At 47.4% G+C, this 24,399-nt stretch overlaps 1 protein-coding gene across 5 annotated transcripts in view; it reads left to right on the top strand.

Annotated features, from left to right (window-relative positions):
• Positions 1 to 24,399, top strand: part of fgf13a (fibroblast growth factor 13a) — a 210,481-nt gene that overhangs the window by 141,512 nt on the left and 44,570 nt on the right. The window contains exon 1 of one of the 5 annotated variants that reach the window (XM_021583854.2): positions 23,991 to 24,251. The exons of the other annotated variants lie outside the window; for them this stretch is intronic. Coding sequence (XP_021439529.1) covers positions 24,209 to 24,251 — 43 coding nt within the window. The 5' untranslated portion in view covers positions 23,991 to 24,208. Of the gene's footprint in view, positions 1 to 23,990; positions 24,252 to 24,399 lie in introns of those variants that run through there. 5 annotated transcript variants of the gene reach the window in all.

Genomic DNA, 24,399 nt, shown 5'->3' with positions numbered 1-24,399 from the left:
TTTTCCGGATTCATTTTCCAGCTTTTAGTGCATCTGCTGCTGTGTGGAAGTTCTCATAAGAATGGGCATCCAACATTTATATATGCAGAACATTTCCATATTTTCATATTTACGAGAGCCTTTTCACATTTTCATATTTCCAGTCTTCGGGAATGAAGATTAAAGCCTGAATCCTTAGATGAAACAATAACAAAACCGAGACCCCGCCTCTGTTTTGGTAAAAAGCTGGAGAAATGTAACCACTCTCAATTTCTAGCTATGGATGCAAAGACTGGCCATCCATGATAAAAAAATATATAGTTTTAACCATGTTTTGAGGCTATACAGTGTCTATACAGTGACATTTACATTGTTTACAAGGACTGGAGTAAAACAATCTTATATTATGTGTTTTGTTGGGGTACAACAGTTGAAGTTTGAGGCATTTATAGGTTACATTCTGCTAGAATCAATTTGTTTATATAATTGATTTACAAGTCCAAAAATCGATGTAGCAAATTAGGGTTCTAGCTTTAAGTGATTGTGATGAACCGTGTGCACCCTTCCTCTCCTGTGCCATGTACCCCTGCCCCCTTGACCTCTCTGTAGGCTGGATAGACCCTCCACAGAACCTCAGTCGAGCCCTTCCACTAGCAAAGAGAGAGAGACAAACAGAAAGGCACGCCTGGCTGGCTTTGGCTGGGGTGGAGGTTAACACCTAGAGACAGTTGGAGCGAGATGAAGGTGAGATGGGGGTTATGTTAGGCCTTCTGTGACCGGGCTGGGGTGGAGGTTAACACCTAGAGACAGTTGGAGCGAGATGAAGGTGAGATGGGGGTTATGTTAGGCCTTCTGTGACCGGGCTGGGGTGGAGGTTAACACCTAGAGACAGTTGGAGCGAGATGAAGGTGAGATGGGGGTTATGTTAGGCCTTCTGTGACCGGGCTGGGGTGGAGGTTAACACCTAGAGACAGTTGGAGCGAGATGAAGGTGAGATGGGGGTTATGTTAGGCCTTCTGTGACCGGGCTGGGGTGGAGGTTAACACCTAGAGACAGTTGGAGCGAGATGAAGGTGAGATGGGGGTTATGTTAGGCCTTCTGTGACCGGGCTGGGGTGGAGGTTAACACCTAGAGACAGTTGGAGCGAGATGAAGGTGAGATGGGGGTTATGTTAGGCCTTCTGTGACCGGGCTGGGGTGGAGGTTAACACCTAGAGACAGTTGGAGCGAGATGAAGGTGAGATGGGGGTTATGTTAGGCCTTCTGTGACCGGGCTGGGGTGGAGGTTAACACCTAGAGACAGTTGGAGTGAGATGAAGGTGAGATGGGGGTTATGTTAGGCCTTCTGTGACCGGGCTGGGGTGGAGGTTAACACCTAGAGACAGTTGGAGCGAGATAAAGGTGAGATGGGGGTTATGTTAGGCCTTCTGTGACCGGGCTGGGGTGGAGGTTAACACCTAGAGACAGTTGGAGCGAGATGAAGGTGAGATGGGGGTTATGTTAGGCCTTCTGTGACCGGGCTGGGGTGGAGGTTAACACCTAGAGACAGTTGGAGCGAGATGAAGGTGAGATAGGGGTTATGTTAGGCCTTCTGTGACCGGGCTGGGGTGGAGGTTAACACCTAGAGACAGTTGGAGCGAGATGAAGGTGGGATGGGGGTTATGTTAGGCCTTCTGTGACCGGGCTGGGGTGGAGGTTAACACCTAGAGACAGTTGGAGCGAGATGAAGGTGGGATGGGGGTTATGTTAGGCCTTCTGTGACCGGGCTGGGGTGGAGGTTAACACCTAGAGACAGTTGGAGCGAGATGAAGGTGAGATGGGGGTTATGTTAGGCCTTCTGTGGCCGGGCTGAGGTGGAGGTTAACACCTAGAGACAGTTGGAGCGAGATGAAGGTGAGATGGGGGTTATGTTAGGCCTTCTGTGACCTGGCTGGGGTGGAGGTTAACACCTAGAGACAGTTGGAGCGAGATGAAGGTGAGATGGGGGTTATGTTAGGCCTTCTGTGACCGGGCTGGGGTGGAGGTTAACACCTAGAGACAGTTGGAGCGAGATGAAGGTGAGATGGGGGTTATGTTAGGCCTTCTGTGACCGGGCTGGGGTGGAGGTTAACACTTAGAGACAGTTGGAGCGAGATGAAGGTGAGATGGGGGTTATGTTAGGCCTTCTGTGACCGGGCTGGGGTGGAGGTTAACACCTAGAGACAGTTGGAGCGAGATGAAGGTGGGATGGGGGTTATGTTAGGCCTTCTGTGACCGGGCTGGGGTGGAGGTTAACACCTAGAGACAGTTGGAGCGAGATGAAGGTGAGATGGGGGTTATGTTAGGCCTTCTGTGACCGGGCTGGGGTGGAGGTTAACACCTAGAGACAGTTGGAGCGAGATAAAGGTGAGATGGGGGTTATGTTAGGCCTTCTGTGACCGGGCTGGGGTGGAGGTTAACACCTAGAGACAGTTGGAGCGAGATGAAGGTGAGATGGGGGTTATGTTAGGCCTTCTGTGACCGGGCTGGGGTGGAGGTTAACACCTAGAGACAGTTGGAGCGAGATGAAGGTGAGATAGGGGTTATGTTAGGCCTTCTGTGACCGGGCTGGGGTGGAGGTTAACACCTAGAGACAGTTGGAGCGAGATGAAGGTGGGATGGGGGTTATGTTAGGCCTTCTGTGACCGGGCTGGGGTGGAGGTTAACACCTAGAGACAGTTGGAGCGAGATGAAGGTGGGATGGGGGTTATGTTAGGCCTTCTGTGACCGGGCTGGGGTGGAGGTTAACACCTAGAGACAGTTGGAGCGAGATGAAGGTGAGATGGGGGTTATGTTAGGCCTTCTGTGGCCGGGCTGAGGTGGAGGTTAACACCTAGAGACAGTTGGAGCGAGATGAAGGTGAGATGGGGGTTATGTTAGGCCTTCTGTGACCTGGCTGGGGTGGAGGTTAACACCTAGAGACAGTTGGAGCGAGATGAAGGTGAGATGGGGGTTATGTTAGGCCTTCTGTGACCGGGCTGGGGTGGAGGTTAACACCTAGAGACAGTTGGAGCGAGATGAAGGTGAGATGGGGGTTATGTTAGGCCTTCTGTGACCGGGCTGGGGTGGAGGTTAACACTTAGAGACAGTTGGAGCGAGATGAAGGTGAGATGGGGGTTATGTTAGGCCTTCTGTGACCGGGCTGGGGTGGAGGTTAACACCTAGAGACAGTTGGAGCGAGATGAAGGTGGGATGGGGGTTATGTTAGGCCTTCTGTGACCGGGCTGGGGTGGAGGTTAACACCTAGAGACAGTTGGAGCGAGATGAAGGTGAGATGGGGGTTATGTTAGGCCTTCTGTGACCGGGCTGGGGTGGAGGTTAACACCTAGAGACAGTTGGAGCGAGATAAAGGTGAGATGGGGGTTATGTTAGGCCTTCTGTGACTGGGCTGGGGTGGAGGTTAACACCTAGAGACAGTTGGAGCGAGATGAAGGTGAGATGGGGGTTATGTTAGGCCTTCTGTGACCGGGCTGGGGTGGAGGTTAACACCTAGAGACAGTTGGAGCGAGATGAAGGTGAGATGGGGGTTATGTTAGGCCTTCTGTGACCGGGCTGGGGTGGAGGTTAACACCTAGAGACAGTTGGAGCGAGATGAAGGTGAGATGGGGGTTATGTTAGGCCTTCTGTGGCCGGGCTGGGGTGGAGGTTAACACCTAGAGACAGTTGGAGCGAGATGAAGGTGAGATGGGGGTTATGTTAGGCCTTCTGTGACCGGGCTGGGGTGGAGGTTAACACCTAGAGACAGTTGGAGCGAGATGAAGGTGAGATGGGGGTTATGTTAGGCCTTCTGTGACCGGGCTGGGGTGGAGGTTAACACCTAGAGACAGTTGGAGCGAGATAAAGGTGAGATGGGGGTTATGTTAGGCCTTCTGTGGCCGGGCTGGGGTGGAGGTTAACACCTAGATACAGTTGGAGCGAGATGAAGGTGAGATGGGGGTTATGTTAGGCCTTCTGTGACCGGGCTGGGGTGGAGGTTAACACCTAGAGACAGTTGGAGCGAGATAAAGGTGAGATGGGGGTTATGTTAGGCCTTCTGTGGCCGGGCTGGGGTGGAGGTTAACACCTAGAGACAGTTGGAGCGAGATGAAGGTGAGATGGGGGTTATGTTAGGCCTTCTGTGACCGGGCTGGGGTGGAGGTTAACACCTAGAGACAGTTGGAGCGAGATGAAGGTGAGATGGGGGTTATGTTAGGCCTTCTGTGGCCGGGCTGGGGTGGAGGTTAACACCTAGAGACAGTTGGAGCGAGATGAAGGTGAGATGGGGGTTATGTTAGGCCTTCTGTGACCGGGCTGGGGTGGAGGTTAACACCTAGAGACAGTTGGAGCGAGATGAAGGTGAGATGGGGGTTATGTTAGGCCTTCTGTGACCGGGCTGGGGTGGAGGTTAACACCTAGAGACAGTTGGAGCGAGATGAAGGTGAGATGGGGGTTATGTTAGGCCTTCTGTGACCGGGCTGGGGTGGAGGTTAACACCTAGAGACAGTTGGAGCGAGATGAAGGTGAGATGGGGGTTATGTTAGGCCTTCTGTGACCGGGCTGGGGTGGAGGTTAACACCTAGAGACAGTTGGAGCGAGATGAAGGTGAGATGGGGGTTATGTTAGGCCTTCTGTGACCGGGCTGGGGTGGAGGTTAACACCTAGAGACAGTTGGAGCGAGATAAAGGTGAGATGGGGGTTATGTTAGGCCTTCTGTGACCGGGCTGGGGTGGAGGTTAACACCTAGAGACAGTTGGAGCGAGATGAAGGTGAGATGGGGGTTATGTTAGGCCTTCTGTGGCCCTGCCTGCCCTGTGTCTCATACATTCTCCCATACAGTGTTTCCACTATAGGCTTATTACTAAACTGGGCAGCAATATACACAGCCACACAGATGTTGTTTCCTTATCTATCTTGTCTAACGTTCATATCCTATGCATAGCCAACTCTTTCCAACATCACACAGGTCTATGGAATGTGCTTCTACCTTTCCCTCAACCCATAATGTTTGTCTGTTATTTGCTGGGGCAGGGTTGCTTGTGTACTTGCTTGTCAACAGTGGTTAAATGTCTGGAAAAAGTCAGGGCTCCTCCGGCATTGCCGTAGACCATTTACTTGATCGGTGTCCCTTCGAAGGGACGGTTGAGCTAACCTAGAATAATGCGATTAGCATGAGGTTGTACGTAAACAAGAACATTTCCCAGGACATAGACATATCTGATATTGGCAGAAAGCTTAAATTCTTGTTAATCTAACTGCACTGTCCAATTTACAGTAGATATTACATTGAAAGAATACCATGCTATTGTTTGAGGAGAGTGCACAATTTGGAACATGAACAGTTATTAATAAACAAATTAGGCACATTTGGGCAGTCTTGATACAGCATTTTGAACAGAAATGCAATGATTCATTGGATAAGTCTAAAACTTTGCACATACACTGCTGCCATCTATTGGCCAAAATCTAAATTGCACCTGGGCTGGAATAATACATTGTGTCCTTTCTCTTGCATTTCAAAGATGATGATAAAAAATATACAAAAGAACAGTTATTTTATTTTTTATTATCTTTTACCAGATCTCCAGTGTTATATTCTCCTACATTCCTTTCACATTTCAATAAACTTCAAAGTATTTCCTTTCAAATGGTACCAAGAATATGCATATCCTTAGTTCAGGGCCTGAGCTACAGGCTATAGCTACAAGCTATATTTGGGTCTGTCATTTTAGTCAAAATTTGAAAAAAGGGACGGATCCTTAAGAGGTCACATCAGGTCAACAAATATATTTTACATCATCCACTATTTTAGGCCCAGCTTTTGTAACTTTGACTTTCCTGGATATAGCCACTAAATTGTGATCATTGCATGCAATGGGTACGGATACAGCTTTAGAAAAAAAGGTGATCAATACATGTGGATGTGTTTTGTAAAACACCCTGGTAGGTTGATTTAATAACCTGAACCAGATTACAGGCCCTGGTGACAGTGAGAAGCTTCCTCTTAAGCGGACAGCTTGATGAAAAACAGTCAATATTCAGGTCCCCAAGAAGGTAGACCTCTCTTACATCACATACACTATCAAGCATTTCACACATATTATTTAGAATCTGACTGTTAGCACTTGGTGGCCTATAGCAACACCCCAAAAGAAAAGGCTTTAGATGTGCCAAGTGAACCTGTGACCGCAACACTTCAATAACACTTGACATAAGATCTTCTCTAAGCATTACAGGAATATGGCTCTGAATATATACAGCAACACCTCCCCCATACACATTTCTGTCTCTTCTATAGATGTTATATCCTTGTATTGCTACTGCTGTATCATCAAATGAATGATCTAAGTGAGTCTCAGAAATGGCTAACATATGAATGTTTCTAACACTACTTAAGATGGGCTATTTCCAGCCCTTTCCTGGGTAGCTTATCAGAGATAGACATAATATGCAAAAGATCAAACAAGCAAGAGAAAAAAATATTTGTTGGTGTGTGTAAGTGTGTGTGTGCTGCGGGGTTGACGCTACGAACCCATAGGCTAGGTTCATCCCTTCCAGGCTTTTGGAAGGGAAGGTGGACAATGGATTGGATAAGTTCTTTCCTCTTCTATTCTATAGAATATATTCTATAGTATTTTTTTCTGTCGGGAGGCTCCAGGAGGCAGAGGGGGAGTTCAGATGGGGAGCTTGTAGCGTGACAAGGCTGGAGTTAGTTAGTCGGCTATGGTGTCTTATGGATTTAAATGTTCTCTGTCTATTTAGCGGGGGACCCAAAAAGACTTGCTGAGAAGACGTTGTTTGTGGATTCGTAGGATTGGTATATAGTTGTTGATATCATCTGGCCTCGAGCTGGAAAAAGACCTTGAGAGGTCAGTGTCGTTGTTGTTGTCCTCCCAGCGCACTCATAAAGAGAGTGTTATCATGATCAAATGCACAGAGCAGAGAGAGGCAGATGGAGATAGACCATGGGCTAACCAAACACATCATAAATGACCATGGCAGGGGACAGGGAGGGAGGGCAAACTCCATGGACATATAAGGACATGGAGTATAGAAGGGAAACAAACAAATCCAAACTGTATTGCTTTATGTCTATGACTTCTTCAGCATGGATAAACAGTCACTTAAGGTACTAATGAGGAGCATCCAGATGCTGCACTTGAGGAATTTATGTAGATGCTTCTTCCAATTATTGATAAACATGCACCTGTTAAGAAACTGACTGTTAGAACTGTTAAGGCTTCATGGATTGATGAGGAATTGAAGAACTTTATGGCTGGAAGAGATGGAGCAAAAGTAGTGGCTGATAAGTCTGGCTGCACATCTGACTTACAGCAACATGAGAAAATATGGGACTAAACTCAACAAAAATAAGAAGAAACTGTATTATGAAAGCAAGATCAATGACATAAAGAATGATGGGGAAACACTGGAGTACTTTAAAAGAAATGATGGGCAGGAACACACATTCATATCCATCTTTCGTCGAATCAGATGGCTTATTCATCACATAATCATTTGATGTTGCCAATTATTTTAATAATTACTTAATTGGCAAAGTGGGCAAACTTAGGCAGGAAATGCCAACAACAAACAATGAGCCATCGTACTCATGCATAAAAAAAGAAACAACGAAAGAAAAGCATTGTAATTTTGTAAAGTTTGTGTGGGAGAGGTGGAAAAATTATTGTTATCGATCAATAATGACAAACCTCCTGGCATTGACAGCTTAGATGGAAAGCTACTGAGGATGGTAGATGACTCTTTAGCCACTAGCAGTCATATCTTTAATCTGAGCCTAGAGGAAAATGTTTGTCCTCAGGCCTGGAGGGAAGCCAAAGTCATTCCGCTACGCAAGAGTGGGAAAGCGACCTTTACTGGTTCTATCAGTTTCAATGGTTGTAAAGATGAGGAGAGGTCTGTCCGTAATAAAGAGATGCTCTGCTTTTTTGACACCACACTCCACAAAGCAAGACCTGCAGGCTCTAGTTTTATCTTAACTTGATTATTGTCCAGTCATATGGTCACGTGCTGCAAAGAAAGTCCTAGTTAAGCTGCAGCTGAACCAGAACAGAGCCTCACGTCTTGCTCTTCATTGTAATCAGAGGGCTAATATTAATACTATGCATGCCAGTCAATCTTAGCTGAGAGTTGACTAAAGTTTGACTGCTTCACTTCTTGTTTTATAAGGAAATTCCAAATGGTTTGTATAATCAACTTACACAAAGCACTGACACACACTTACCCCACCAGACATGCCACCAGGGGTCTATTCACAGTCCCCAGGTCCAGAACAAATTCAAGGTAATGTAAAGTATTATACAGAGCCATGAGTGTAAGGAACTCCCGTCCATCTTTTATAGAGCAAGTAAACAGCAAATCTGGTTTCAAAAAACAAATAAAGCAACACCTCACGGCACAACGCCTCTCCCCCATGCGACCTACTTGTTGTGTGTACTATATGTACATGTAACTGGTAGATGCACACACACACACTACATATTCATGTTTTTATGTTTTTTGTATGTAAATTATAATGTATATTTTGGGTCCGTAATGTCTTTTTTGTTATGTGTCCGAACACAGTAAGAATAGCTGTTGCCATGGGGATCCTAATAAATCTCTAGGAGCCTTAGCTTATGTTCCTGGGGCTGAAGGTTGGCAGCAGTGGCAGGGCCTCGGCAGCACTATAGACGAGCCTGACATAAATAATGCACAGTGTTAACTAAGACACCATCCTTCACCTGTCAAACCTTTGCTACCTCAAACCTCCTCTAGAGCCAGCAGGAGTCCCCGGTCCCCCGTCCCCCGTCCCCCGCGGTCCTACCAAGGTGTGCCGTGCCACTCCATTAAGTGCTGCAGGTGTTTGTCAAATGATGTAAAGTAACTCGATTGGCCCGGTTGGGACGTGCTCTGTTTTCCTCAGTAACCTCCAGCAGACTGCTCGCTGTTCTGTTCTGTTTCACAGCCTTGTTCCGCTCCACACACGCACACACACCTCCACACCTCCACACTCCCCCATCAGCATGCAGGGCACAGGAGGGCCCTGTGAGTCTTCATCTGAGAAGCAAATAAAATCTGGTGCCGAGGCAACCCGGTCCGACGAGGGGCGGTGTGATGAATAAGCAGTGTGGGGGAGGTGTGATGCGTTGCAGCTACTCACAGCCTATCCCCCTCCACCCACACACCCAGCTATCCACCGCCTAGCCCCCTCCACCCACACACCCAGCAACCCACAGCCTATCCTCCTCCACCCACACACCCAGCAACCCACAGCCTATCCCCCTCCACCCACACACCCAGTAACCCACAGCCTATCCCCCTCCACCCACACACCCAGCCACCCACAGCCTATCCCCATCCACCCACACACCCAGCAATGCACAGCATATCTCCCTCCACCCACACACCCAGCAACCCACAGCCTATCCCCCTCCACCCACACACCCAGCTACCCACACACCCAGATACCCACAGCCTAGCCCCCTCCACCCACACATCCCAGTTACCCACAGCCAAGCCACCTCCACCCACACACACCAGATACCCACAGCCTAGCCCCCTCCACCCACACATCCCAGCTACCCACAGCCTAGCCCCCTCCACCCACACACCCCAGCTACCCACAGCCTAGCCCCCTCCACCCACACATCCCAACTACCCACAGTCAAGCCCCCTCCACCCACACACACCCAGCAACCCACAGCCTATCCCCCTCCACCCACACACCCAGCTACCCACAGCCTAGCCCCCTCCACCCACACACCCCAACTACCCACAGCCTATCCCCTTCCACCCACACACCCAGATACCCACAGCCTAGCCCTCTCCACCCACACATCCCAGCTACCCACAGCCAAGCCCCCTCTATCCAAACACACCAGATACCCACAGCCTAGCCCCCTCCACCCACACACCCCAGCTACCCACAGCCTATCCCACTCCACCCACACACGCCAGCTACCCACAGCCTATCCCCCTCCACCCACACACCCAGCAACCCACAGCCTATCCCCATCCACCCACACACCCAGCAACCCACAGCATATCCCCCTCCACCCACACACCCAGCAACCCACAGCCTATCCCCCTCTACCCACACACACCAGATACCCACAGCCTAGCCCCCTCCACCCACACATCCCAGCTACCCACAGCCAAGCCACCTCCACCCACACACACCAGATACCCACAGCCTAGCCCCCTCCACCCACACATCCCAGCTACCCACAGCCAAGCCCCCTCTATCCAAACACACCAGATACCCACAGCCTAGCCCCCTCCACCCACACACCCCAGCTACCCACAGCCTATCCCACTCCACCCACACACGCCAGCTACCCACAGCCTATCCCCCTCCACCCACACACCCAGCAACCCACAGCCTATCCCCATCCACCCACACACCCAGCAACCCACAGCATATCCCCCTCCACCCACACACCCAGCAACCCACAGCCTATCCCCCTCCACCCACACACACCAGATACCCACAGCCTAGCCCCCTCCACCCACACATCCCAGCTACCCACAGCCAAGCCACCTCCACCCACACACACCAGATACCCACAGCCTAGCCCCCTCCACCCACACATCCCAGCTACCCACAGCCTAGCCCCCTCCACCCACACACCCCAGCTACCCACAGCCTAGCCCCCTCCACCCACACACCCAGCTACCCACACACCCAGCAACCCACAGCCTAGCCCCTTCCACCCACACATCCCAGCTACCCACAGCCTAGCCCTCTCCACCCTCACACCCCAGCAACCCACAGCCAAGCCCCCTCCACCCACACACCCCAGCTACCCACAGCCTAGCGCCCTCCACCCACACACCCCAACTACCCACAGCCTATCTCCCTCCACCCACACTCCCAGCAACCCACAGCCTATCCCCCTCCACCCACACACCCAGCTACCCACACACCCAGCTACCCACAGCCTAGCCCCCTCCACCCACACACCCCAGCTACCCACAGCCTATCCCCCTCCACCCACACACCCCAGCTACCCACAGCCTAGCCCCCTCCACCCACACACCCCAGCTACCCACAGCCTAGCCCCCTCCACCCACACATCCCAGCTACCCACAGCCTATTCCCTCCACCCACACACCCAGCTACCCACATACCCAGCTACCCACAGCCTAGCCCCCTCCACCCACACACCCCAGCTACCCACAGCCTATCCCCCTCCACCCACACATCCTAGCTACCCACAGCCTAAGCCCCCTCCACCCACACATCCCAGCTACCAACAGCCAAGCCCCCTCCACCCACACACACCAAATACCCACAGCCTAGCCCCCTCCACCCACACACCCAGCAACCCACAGCCTATCCCCTCCACCCACACATCCTAGCTACCCACAGCCTAGCCCCCTCCACCCACACACCCCAGCAACCACAGCTCTGGGACAGTGCTGGTCAGAAAAAAAACTAGCTGTTTGTTCTGATATTTCTTTATTTCTTTATTTTTCTGGATTATGCGTGTATAGTTTTTAATAGTTATTTTCGCCAGCTATTACTGCACTGTTGGATCTAGAAACACAAGCATTTCGCTGCACCTGCGATAACATCTGGAAATCTGTGTACGCGACCAATACACTTTGATTTGATTTGACCATGCTCACCCCTTCAGACCCAGATCCCTATGGCAACCATTCATGTCAGCCCCCTAATCCAGTGGCTGGACACATAATGAGACATCACACATTACATCACATCAGGCTGCTCTGACACTACACTCTAGCAGCTGTCCTTCAGTGCATAGTACACACACATACATACACACACACACACACACACACACACACACACACACACAGCAACACCCTCCCACAACAACACCCTCCCACCCAAATCAGACAGAAGAAACAGATTTAGACCCACAGGGGCAGATTCCATCACCTCCATGGCTTTCTCTTTTCTCCCTCCCGGTGTTGACGTGATAGCATAGCGCGTACTGTAGCAGAGCTATGTATGGCGCGGTGGTGGAAACACGGGGCATGTGTTCTCGCCTCTGCTCTGTGGGCGTTCCTTATGGGCTGCTTCAGATGCGTGTTGTGGGTGATGTAATGAGCAGGCAATCCGCAAGGCAAGCAGGGAGGCAGGCAGTCAGTAGTACTGATCACTGATCACCCGCATATCAGAGCCCGTTGTTCTCATCCATGGTTAGTCTGTCTCTAGGTCTGCCAGAACATTGGTCTAATATCCTCCCAGCATGTTATTGCCTCAGCAGGGTAAACGTCACTGATCCTGGATCAGGTTTGGAGAGGTCATTCTTAGAGATCCAGCCAGGGCTTCTCTCCCATTTTTTGTCTGATCTAAATTCTATATTTGATCTCGTGTTATTTACGTTATCCCTACACATAACCTAGCTCATGGGAGCTAGCGCTTGTTATGGCAGCTGCTTTTTACATGGGATCGAATGGCACCACTTCCAATCCAAAACGACACCCAATCCCGACCTGAGGTTGGCGATTTAAGTTGTGGTAATATGATGCTCGTGGACAGGGGTCCATAATCACATGAACTGATTCCTCATCATCCTGGGGCGCTCAGAGAAATCTCCCAATACGATTATGGCGTAACCCCCTGACTCAGTACATACCACTGGGACTAGGGGGCTCTAGGGGTGCTAACAAGGGGAGCTCTGCTAACCCCGGGGGCTGTAGGTGTTAATGTGCCCTGAGGCCCCTAGGCTCTGTGAAACTCCACTCTAACTCCCTCTCTGTCTCTCAGGCTGTGGGGATCTTTCTCAGTTTCGACTGTGCTGATTTGACTGTTATGGAGAGTGCTGATTTGATCTCTCTTCGTGACTTTATTAATGCCTAAGGATGCTTTGAGAAACTAGACCTTAATGCTTTTATTGTATCCAAACATCACGCCACCTGAAGCTAACAGACTGCCGCATTTTTTAAACAATTTTGAGATAGAGGGAGGGGGGCGGCATTCGAAAAGGAAGAATGAAAGGAATTTCTATTTGCTATTTACCCTTGAACCTCCCATTCAGAGAGCCATGGTAGTGTCTCGCTGCCCGATCGTCTGCCGAGTCAAGCCGCGGCCGGGCCAGCTCTCTGCGCAAACCCTCCGTCACATTATTCAAATGAAAGGCACCCAGAGAAAGATGACAAACAGTTGAAACGGAATACTGCGTACCCCCTCCCAAATGTTACATAATCAAACAGTAGCCATCTCTAATGAGACTGTGACTCTGAAACGTCTGTAAATCCTAGTTTGTTGGCTCTGTGAGTTGAGACCAGAGACAGACAGGGTAAGATTCACTGATCTCAAGGCCAGAGTGTGATGTGAACAGCTCTCCTTAATACACATCTCTACGTCCCTCCCTGACTCACTCTGAAAGAGATAGATAGAGAGGATGATACAGTAGTAGGACAGAGGGACAGACGGACGGACAGACGGACGGAGAGAGGGAGAGGGGGAGAATGAGAGGGAGGGGCATCAATGTATTCCTCCACTGCAGTAAAGGTGTGTCAGGTTGCTGAGCCCCCCTCTCCCCACCTCAAAAGTTCTGATAGGACTGTAAACAGGAGGCTGGGAGGAGTCTGAGAGGCCCAGGCAGAAACGAATCACAGCAGAGATGAAGGCTGAGCTGCCCTGAATCACCTTAATCCATTCCCGCACATTTAGCATACTCCACAGGCATTGACGTTGTACTCTGTTCGCGTCACAACAGGAAGAGGAAGGAGGGAGGTAACGACACCCTACTTTTTGAGTTTTTTGGATCGTACTCCCAAATTAGTGGTAAAAAAGTCCCATGAATAATTGATCTACACAAGCAGCACAGAGTAGCAATCAAAATCTGCTGTCCTGCTTGTTAGAAGAGTCTGCTTGCCCTTTTGGAGAGAGTATCTACAACAGATTTGGGCCTTGGTAAAACCTAACATTACAACTGACTGAGGCTTGATTTGACAAATTCTACACCTTGCACTCCATGCAAAGTAATACAGTCTTTGCTGCTTACTGTAGGTCACAGCTACCTAGCACTGCTGAGATTTGCCCCATATACATACTGTGTCACAACTACTCACCACATGTTATGCACTGCAGTGCTAGCTAGCTGTAGCTTATGGTTTCAGTACTAGATTCATTTGACTGGGTGGGCAACATGTCAGTTCATGCTGCAAGAGGTTGGAGGACGTGTAAGTCTATGGAACGGGGTGAGAACCTCCTAGGTTTTGTATAGAAGTCAATGTACCCAGAGGAGGACGGAAGCTAGCTGTCCTCCGACTACATCATGGTGATACCCTACAGAGTGCTTTTGAGGCTACTGTAGACCTTCAATGCAAAACAGTGCGTTTTAATAACATGCTTGGTGACGTGAATATATTAAGTACAGTTTTACCTAAAAATTATAACTATTTTTGTTTCACTATTTTTATTTTCATGAAAATCACTGAGGAGGATGGTCCTCCCCTTCCTCCTCCAAGGAGCCTCCACTGCCACACACACACAGTATGTCCAGTGATCACACTTCCTCACAAACTGCACAGAGAGCAGCAGGCTCAGTTGCGTCCATCCCCCGGTGCTCTCATCCTCTGATCTAGAGTCAGTCGTCATGGCAGAGTTATGCCAGCACTCCGTGCCATGCTGCCAAGACAGGCAGAAAGATACCGGACACCTCCTGACACCTACTCCAGGAAACATATTAGGAGCGTGGGAATTTAGAATTCCAAACTGCATGCCCAAGCAAAATGTATTTATTCCTCTTACCTAGTCACACCAGCGTGCCAGAAAAAACTTCCCCAGCTATTTAAAACCAGAGGAAGTAGAGGTGAGCAGGGTTCTTTTGGACCAGTGTGACCTGGTGGGGGCTAAGATTAGCATGAAGCAGCTGGTAGCATGATCAGTAGCAAGGGGATTGACAGATGGGCTAACACTGTGACTTCCTTCTAACAGAACAGATCTCTCATCATGGCTAGATTTCATTCCTATCCTTCTGGCCTCATTCACTTCCCTTTAAAAATCTGAGCTGACTGAATAGGTGTGACTTCAGCTATGAAGCCTTCATCAAGTCAGTCCCGTAAGATCTGTGAGAGGGTGATCCAGGACAGTGGAGGATGCAATTTTCGGGAATGAAACCCAGCCCTGACCTGTAGTCCTCTAGGGGTGGGTCTATATCCGCTATGCTGTGTCTCCTTCACCCAGTAGACTTGTCAGTCTGACCCGGCCAGAGCATGAGTATCAAAGCCCTATCTACATCCCATTACCAGCTTTATGGGTCTGGCTGGCTGGATGGTTTGCTGGTTGGCTGGCTGGTTGGCTAGCTGGCTGGTCGGCTGATTGGCTGGCTGACTGATTGGCTAGTTGGCTGGCTGGTTGGCTGGCAGGCAGTAGAATGTAGGCCAGCATCACTTCACACTTCCTGGCCTGCTTAACCATGCTCCTCCATGTCAGGACTGAACTGCATTATTCATAAAGACTGTCTGCCCATGCAGAAGGCCAGACCTTCATTATTTTTGCAGTAACTACTTCCACTCAACTCCTTTGTGTGTGTGCATATGTGTGTGTGTGTGTGCGTGTGCTGTACAATCGTCCATTTTGGCAGTTCAGTGGCACAGGGATTTGATTTTCTCCTCCTGCCTCCTGTTTGTTTTCTCTGCTGGCTGTAATTGAGGCATTTGTTGTCTTGACGATTGTCAGTTAGAACCTCATTATCAGATTTATCAGGGCTGGCTGCCTCCGTGTGTGTGTGTGTGTGTGTGTGTGTGTGTGTGTGTGTGTGTGTGTGTGTGTGTGTGTGTGTGTGTGTGTGTGTGTGTGTGTGTGTGTGTGTGTGTGTGTGTGTGTGTGTGTGTGTGTGTGTGTGTGTGTGTGTGTGTGTGTGTGTGTGTGTGTGTGTGTGTGTTAGTTATCAGGGCTGGCTGTCTCCGTGTGCGTGTGATGTGGTCCAATTCGCCTTTCTCTCCTCCTCAGTCAAATGATATAAGTAGGTTAGAATGTGACAGTGTGCAGTGGCTAACCCAGAAACAGACATCAACAGCGCCATGGCAACCTGATTGTGTAGAGTCTGAATGGCCTCATTGTGGGCTGTGGGAGTAGCTATGACCCTATGGCTACTGTATCTGTAATAATATACGAAGACCTATAGAATTACAGTCAATAGGTCTTACCGTAATCCTTCTAATTCTAGGGACCTCTCAGCCTCAGTACTATCTGTCTGTAGTATGACCCGCTCCCTGCTGTAATGTCGCCATACAGGCGGTCATGTTGACACGTTGCCCTTTAGAGGTGTCCTCTGCTTTTAAATGTTATTTATGCTCCTCGTGACCCTTCACGGAGCTGTCGATCATCGGGGCTTTTACACGCCCTCCTGCTCACCACATCCCTCACCTTTATTATAGTTTATCCATTTACCCACAACCCACTGGGGTAATACAGCCAGGGACCGGACGGGCATCTGCAGAGTTGAGTCACACACCACACCGCAGGTTTCATTTTCAATTTCCGTCAACAGAGGAAAAAAGGAAATAGACTCATTTTGGACATCAACATGATAATCCCTCGTCCACTGACGTCATCTCATGAATGTTTCATCACTGATATTGAACGTTAAATAGACTCTTTTCCCATTCACACATCATAGTGAGACAGAAGGGCAATGTCAGACATTGTCAATCAGGCTTTATTGGTGGTGGGTTGTAGAAAATGAGCTCAGTGTCTTCCAGGGCTCTTGGACTGTAGCTTTTAAGATGAATATCTCTCGTCTGGCCCTGCTGGTGAAATAGGGAGATGTCGTTAGAGGAAGGAGAGTAAAGCTGCCGTGGCCTGTGGTTCTCCGTTCGACTCGGTGTGTGTCATACAAATGAGCGTGTGTGTGTGTGTGTGTGTGTGTGTGTGTGTGTGTGTGTGTGCGTGCGTGCGACTCCTATTAGTCATTCAGGTCAGACCCGTCTTGGAGCTTTGCTATTTCACACACCGTTTGGTGCCTCTGATTGAGATTTATCCACGTCATTACAAGGCACCCATCTCAAACACTGTGTGTATTACTAAGACTGTGTGCATAACTGTGTGTGTGTATTACTACGGCTGTGTGTGTATTGCTAAGAGACTGGAACCTGGCGGCATGTGTCACTGCTTTAGGCAGCTTAGGCTGGAAGGCATTGACGTGAATGCAGGTATATGAATTCATGATTGACATGAATGGAATCAAGGATTGCCATTTTGGAATACTTTAACATTTTGTTCTATGCAGTTATTTCGAATGACGTTTCTCTTCATTATTTGTGGATGTGACAATTTGATAGGGAAGATGGAGACACCAAGGCTGTGGAACTAAATATCCTCTGTGTGTCTGATCAGCGTCACATCAAATCTTTTGAGGCGTGTGAATGAATATTAATAGTGGCTGAAGAGAATTCAAAGTCTCTGATCAATAGCCGTTTTTTCTCAGTTGAGTAGTTAGTCAGACAGAAATTTAGGCAGAACAACTCTGCTTTTAGTCTTTGGATAGCACCATGTGTTCTTATAATTAGTCTCCATTGACGTCTAAGACTGTTGACGTCTGTTCCCCCACTCCTCTGAGGCAGAACACCCCATAATTACTCTGTCAGACTCGGATCTCCAAGTCTGCTAGGCAAAAGGTGAGGGGGCATATGGTAATAGCCAGGTATTAGATCTAGTCTGCTACTCTGCTTATTTCCTGTGTGCTTTAAGTGAGATGTAAGGCCTAGCTGCTACTGCACAGTGGTTTAATGAGGAAAGAGACTGGTATACAGTTTAGACAGTACTGAATTAATGTTGGATGTTGGATGGACTTCACAGCCTTTTGTTCCCATGTTTGCTATTTTTATGTTTGATTTTTTTTTATTTCTGAAATACCAGAAATGCCACTGTGGACAAATACAAACAAGTTCATATATATATATATATAGACAAGGAGCTGCTCCTTTTGTTGGTAGTTGTGTAGTTCCCACGTGGGACCTCAGAGCTGCTCTTCTGCTTTGTCATTAGTCCCCACGGTGGAGCTAAGAACTGCTCTTCTGCTTTGTCATTAGTCCCCACGGTGGAGCTAAGAACTGCTCTTCTGCTTTGTCATTAGTCCCCACGACGGAGCTCAGAGCTGCTCTTCTGCTTTGTCATTAGTCCCCACGGTGGAGCTCAGAGCTGCTTTTGTGCTTTGTCATTAGTCCCCACGGTGGAGCTCAGAGCTGCTTTTGTGCTTTGTCATTAGTCCCCACAGTGGAGCTCAGAGCTGCTTTTCTGCTTTGTCATTAGTCCCCACGACGGAGCTCAGAGCTGCTCTTCTGCTTTGTTATTAGTCCCCACGGTGGAGCTAAGAACTGCTCTTCTGCTTTGTCATTAGTCCCCACGACGGAGCTCAGAGCTGCTCTTCTGCTTTGTCATTAGTCCCCACGGTGGAGCTAAGAACTGCTCTTCTGCTTTGTCATTAGTCCCCACGGTGGAGCTCAGAGCTGCTTTTCTGCTTTGTCATTAGTCCCCACGACGGAGCTCAGAGCTGCTCTTCTGCTTTGTCATTAGTCCCCACGATAGAGCTAAGAACTGCTCTTCTGCTTTGTCATTAGTCCCCACGGTGGAGCTTGGAGCTGCTCCCCAACATCATTGTCAATATCCTGGGGGTACCAATCCCAGTCACGATAGTCCATGTCATTATATGCTGCTGCAGTCAGTCCTCCAGGCCCTGGAGGGCAGCAGAGAGCTCTGAGGCTGTCACCCCAGCCCCGTGGCCCAGCCTTTCAGCCACAACTAGGATCCAGCTCTTCTCCTCACAGAGCCTTGAGGAAGGGTCTTGTCTCTTGTAATACCCCTTCCCCCATCCCCATAACAATCACACATGCTCAGGTGGACAGTCTCCATAGCAACGCTGGTTGTCGTCATGGCAGTGGTGGCCTAGTCTACTGTGCTGCAACATGGATGATGTAGTTGTTGTTTACCAGCAGAACCAACTAACTGTAAGCACTCAGAGGCCTGCAGCAATGCAGCGTAGAACTGCCTCATTTGTTACCATATAACGTTATTAATTAGAGATTATGCCATATTGTTCTCCATCCATGGGAGGTCCTTTCTTTGAGCCAGAACTATACCAAGGAAGCTCTTGCACTGAGCTCAGTGTTTTGAAATGCAATGATTTAGATAACATTCCAAAATGTACTTTTAAGGAATTTCAATGTTATCTCAGGATGCTACCAGTCATATTTTTGATGCTTTGCCCTCTATCAGGTTTAAGCCTCTCACTATAATCAATGCCTGTCCCCCAAGTTCTGCCTAACCTCTCAATCCCAAATTAGAAATTCATTAACAATGATTTAACTTGATAGACTGGTGCCATTAATAGGAGACAGTAGTAATTTTTTGGATCTATCTACAGAGGTCATTATGGCTGTGTTTACACAGGCAGCCCAATTCTGATAATTTCTTCATTAATCGGGCATTTTGACCAATCACATCAGATCTAATCACATCAGATCTTTTTACATCAGATCTTTTTCAGAGCTGATCTGTTTAAAGACTAATTTGTGAAAAAAAAGATCCGAATTGGGCTGCCTGTGTAAACGCAGCCCAAGGTTCACACTCTTCGGAGCACATCCCATATCTCGTGGCACTCCGTAACACAGTACCCCTAGCGGGTAGAAGATGTAACAGCACCCGCTCTCTGAGAAATCAATGATATCATTGTTTACTGGCAGAGTGACGGAGGCAGGCTGTGTGGTGCTGTCTGAAATATCCTTGTTCACAGCGTGAGCAGCACAACTCGCCGGGATCGTCGCGCTCCATCTGTGTGCCTTTGTATGGCAGCAGGCGGCACAATAGTACCCTGGCCTACGCAGTCACTGTCAACCTGGCACACACTTCACACCCATCCTGTATACAAAACATACACAACACCAATGGTTCGGCACTCCAGTACATCTAGCTTCAGCATTCCTGTCTCTCTCCATTGATCTATATTGCTGATTGTGCTCACAGCTTGGAGTTAGTACTGGTTTGCCTTTTATGGCACTGATAGTATTGACGCAATGCTGACTGTGTATGTTGCTCTAATAGCTATTGTAATCGCCTGTGTGTTGTACTGGACTTTAGGTTGTCCATGGAGGCTCTCCTCCCCCTCTTGTGAGGCTGTGGCTGGGAGAGAAGTAAGAAGAACAGTGATGGTAACAGTAATGAATGGAACCCTGGCAGGCTGGCACACTGCAGGTCACACAGACTTGGTTTGCAAACACATACAGGCAAACACACGCATGAACACATGCACACACACACGCACGCTTCAGCCCTGAGAAGCAGGGCGACCGTCTCTCTTTCTCGCCACTCACATCCCAAGTTGAAAACCTATGCCATGAGCACATTATAACCGGAGAGCAAGGTATCTGTAGTCCATCTCATCACAGCAGCAGCCAGCTTACCAGTTGAGTTAGACACATGCTTATGCCACACTCAGACAAAGACAGGCATGATTGAAGGGACACATAGATAGACACTTCCCCAGCATCTCTTGTGATGTTCTATTGTGCTTGTGTACTGCAGCCCTCCTCTCCTCAGTTGCCATGTCGTCACTGATACAGTCCCTTTGACTGATGGTCTCAGCTTATCCACAGTGGATCTGAGACACAGACTGTTGTAGTAGAACATGGGGGTCTGCCTCTTGTCCTTGTTGGGGGCCACTTCTCCTATGTCAGGATTATTGATGGGCAGTGCATGGGACAGATGGCATGGTTTTATAGAGATCGATGCATACAGCACATACATACCTACCTACCTACAGATGTAGGATCTTAATTTGATCTCACTGCTGCAGGAGAACTTTCCTGCAATGCAGAACGTTTCAAACTTGTAGTGTGTTTCAGACGTATTAATAAAGTTTCTGAAGTTTGTAATTTTCTCTTTGAAATGTCAGACATATATATAGTTCCTTCAAGAAGCATTAACACCCCTTGACTTTATCCACATGTTGATGTATTACAGCCTGAATTTAAAATGGATTACCTTTCAAATTTGTGTCACTGGCCGACACACAATACCCCATAATGTCAAAGTGGAATTATGTTTTAGACATTTTTACAAATTAAGAAAAAAATGTAACGCTTAAATGTCTTGAGTCAATAAGTATTCAACCCCTTTCTTATGGCAAGCCGTAAATAAGTTTGGGAGTAAATATTTGCTGAACAAGTCCCATAATGCACTCAGTCTGTGTGCAATAATAGTGTTTAACATGATTTTTGAATGACTACCTCATCTCTGTACCCCACACATAGAATTATCTGTAAGGTCCCTCAGTCTAGCTGTGAACTCCAAACACAGATTCAACCACAAAGACCAGAGAGGTTTTACAATGCCTCACCAAGAAGAACATTGGGAGATGGGTAAAATAAATCAGACATTGAATATCTTTTAGAGCCTGATGGTTATTAATAACACTTTAGATGGTGTATCAATATACCCAGTCACTACAAAGATACAGGCGTCCTTTCTAACTCAGTTGCCTGAGAGGAAAGAAACCGCTCAGGGATTTCACCATGAGGGCAATGTTGACTTTAAAACAGTTACAGAGTTTAATGGATGTGATAGGAGAAAACTGAGGATGGCTCAACAACAATGTAGTTACTCCACAATACGAACCTAAATGACATAGTGAAAAGAAGGACATCTGTACACAATACAAATATTCCAAAACATGCATCCTGTTTGCAAAAAAATAACTAAAGTAAAACTGAAAAAAATGTGGCAATGAAGTGAACTTTAAGTACTGAATACGAAGCTTTTTGTTTGGGGCAAATCCAAATCAACACATCACTGAGTACCACTCTTTATATTTTCAAGCATGGCGGTGGCTGCATCATGTTATTGGTATACTTGTCAACAGCAAGGACTAGGGAGTTGTTTAGGATTAAAAAAATAAAGAGAGAGCTAAGCGTAGGCAAAATCCTAGAGGAAAACATGTTTCAGTCTGCTTTCCAAAAGACACTGGGAGACAAATTCACCTTTCAGCAGGACAATAACCTTAAACACAGGGCCAAATATACACTGGAGTGGCCTACCAAGACAACATTGAATGTTCCTCAGTGACCAAGTTTCAGTTTTGACTTAAATTTGCTGGAGAATATACGGCAAGAATGAAAAATGGCTGTCTAGCAATTGTCAACAACCAACTTGACAGAGCTTTAAAAATATTGAAAAGAATGAAGTGCAAATATTGCACAATCCAGGTGTGCAAACCTCTTAGAAATTTACTCAGAAAGACTTACAGCTTTAATCCCTGCCAAAGGTGATTCCAACAAGTACTGACTCAGGGGTGAATAATTATATAAATTAGATATTTCTGTATTTCACTTTAAATACATTTGCAAAAAATGTCAAAAACATGTTTTCACTTTGTCAATTGTGTGTAGATGGTAATATTATTTTGTATTTAATCCATTTTGAATTCAAGCTGTAACAACAAAATGTGGAATAAGTCAAGGGGTATGAATACTTTCTGAAGGCTCTGTACATACATACATACATATTTATGAGGTGAATTTAGTGTCAGTATATGTCCCATCATACTGTACCATAGAGAGGGTCCTGATCACTCCCACCTATTTAAGGAACGTAGTCCCTTGAGTCCATCATCAGCTTGATGCGTTCTGGCTCACGACAGTAGAGGAGAAAACTAATGCATCCACTTCCGTTGTGGATCAATATCATGACATATCAACCCTTTTATGTACAAATATCCCTATCTAATGTTTCTGACCTTCAAAACAACCTATAGAATACATGTAGAATTGCTAAGGGCAAATAGTGGTCCCCTTCAACAAATCATATTGTTAACTTTTAGTAAATGTGTATGCCCACTAATGTTTCTTCTCTCATGATCTGTAGTTATTAGTGTATATCAAGGTACAAATCTGTCGTTCTGCCCCTGAGCAAGGCAGTTAATCCAATGTTCCCCCGGCGCCGAAGCTATGCCGAAACCGTGGAAGTTGACCATGGCAGCCCCCCCGCACCTCTTTGATTCAGAGGGGTTGGGGTAAATGTGGAAGACACATTTCAGTTGAAGTCAATTCAGTTGTACAATTGACTAGGTATCTCCCTTTCCCTGTCCTTCGCATTACTTTGAGGGGTCATAATTTGCAAGGCCTCAACAAAGTCAGTTTTTTGAAGTGCAGTCTGTTGGCATCCGCAATGGCTAGTCCTCTAGCAATCGAAGTCTAGTCACTTGCGCCATCTAGTGTTCAATGCTGGCTAGGATCTGCCTCTAAGGTCTACAGTACAATATCACCACATTCACCACACTTCAGGCCTTCATATGTGGACCATTACAATGACTGATGCTTGTCTTGGAGAGTAATTTTCTTCTATACTTAATGTACTCTATTCAATCAGCGTTACAGATTCCGCAATAGAAATGTAAAGGTCATTTCCGATTGATCCGACAGCGTTTGCCGTGAATGCAGTCTCCGCTAAAGCGGGAGCAATGCCTTTAATATTCAATCACGCTGTAAATCTGACCTTACGCGATGCGGATTGAATAGAGCCCTAAGTAAAGTTCAGTAAACTATATTTCATATTTTACATCTGATTAGACATGGAAGATGGTTGTTTGCTATAAGAACGCTTGAATCGTGTCTTTAAATTGGCGTGATTAAACGATATTCTATGTTTGATTTCCCTTTGGCTTTGACAGTTTATGTGATAAAGCCATGTACAATGTGGAAGGCCACTGTTAATACTGTACCCGTTTTTAAATCCTGCTTATGTGTCCAGAAAAACAGAGCTCTCATGTAAAAACCATCTGCTAATGCCTATTGTCATCTCCCGTTGATGTACGTCAATGCATTTCAGTCGAAAGTGGACAGGGCCTGCCTAACCGGTTTACCCGGCACATTAAAGGATCGTTTTCCATCCATTTTTTTTGTTGTAATATGAGAGGAAACTATTCTCTGCCCTCGGCAGGAAGTATCTCAGCGAGCATTTTCGATCACTTTTCTTAATTTCTGACCCAGAGAGCACAGCAGTTTAGTGACTACACTCCGGATCAACAAGACCTCCAAATGCATCTTTAATGAGCATTTTAGAAAGTCATAATGGCATCTCACTAATGCTCGTCGGTTAATGATCTTCTGCATGCCCCGCCTCTACGCTTCTAACGTCTACGCCGATGACAGTTCTTTGAATTATCTGGTTTAAACTTTTGTAGCATCTTCTTGCTTTCATTCCAAGATCCGACGACTGTTTGCTCATATTGAGGACACTTTTCTTGGCTTCAGATATGCATCGAAGCAAGACTTTTCCCTTGAGAAAATCTGCGTCAGGTAGGCGGCTCTTCTCCTTTCCAAGTGTTTCTGCACATTTTATTTCAGTTTGTTTGGCTTCTAGAGATCTAGCCTACTTTCTGGTGCACATTGGATATTCTTATATTCCAATTTACTTTGTGTGTTGCTGCATGGTCTGTGGCGGAAG

The sequence above is a fragment of the Oncorhynchus mykiss genome, chromosome 31 (assembly GCF_013265735.2).
Source record: "Oncorhynchus mykiss isolate Arlee chromosome 31, USDA_OmykA_1.1, whole genome shotgun sequence".
In the NCBI taxonomy this organism is placed as follows: Eukaryota; Metazoa; Chordata; class Actinopteri; order Salmoniformes; family Salmonidae; genus Oncorhynchus; species Oncorhynchus mykiss.
The sequence above is the reverse complement of the archived record's forward strand: the minus strand, read 5'-3'. Positions and strand labels throughout refer to the sequence as shown.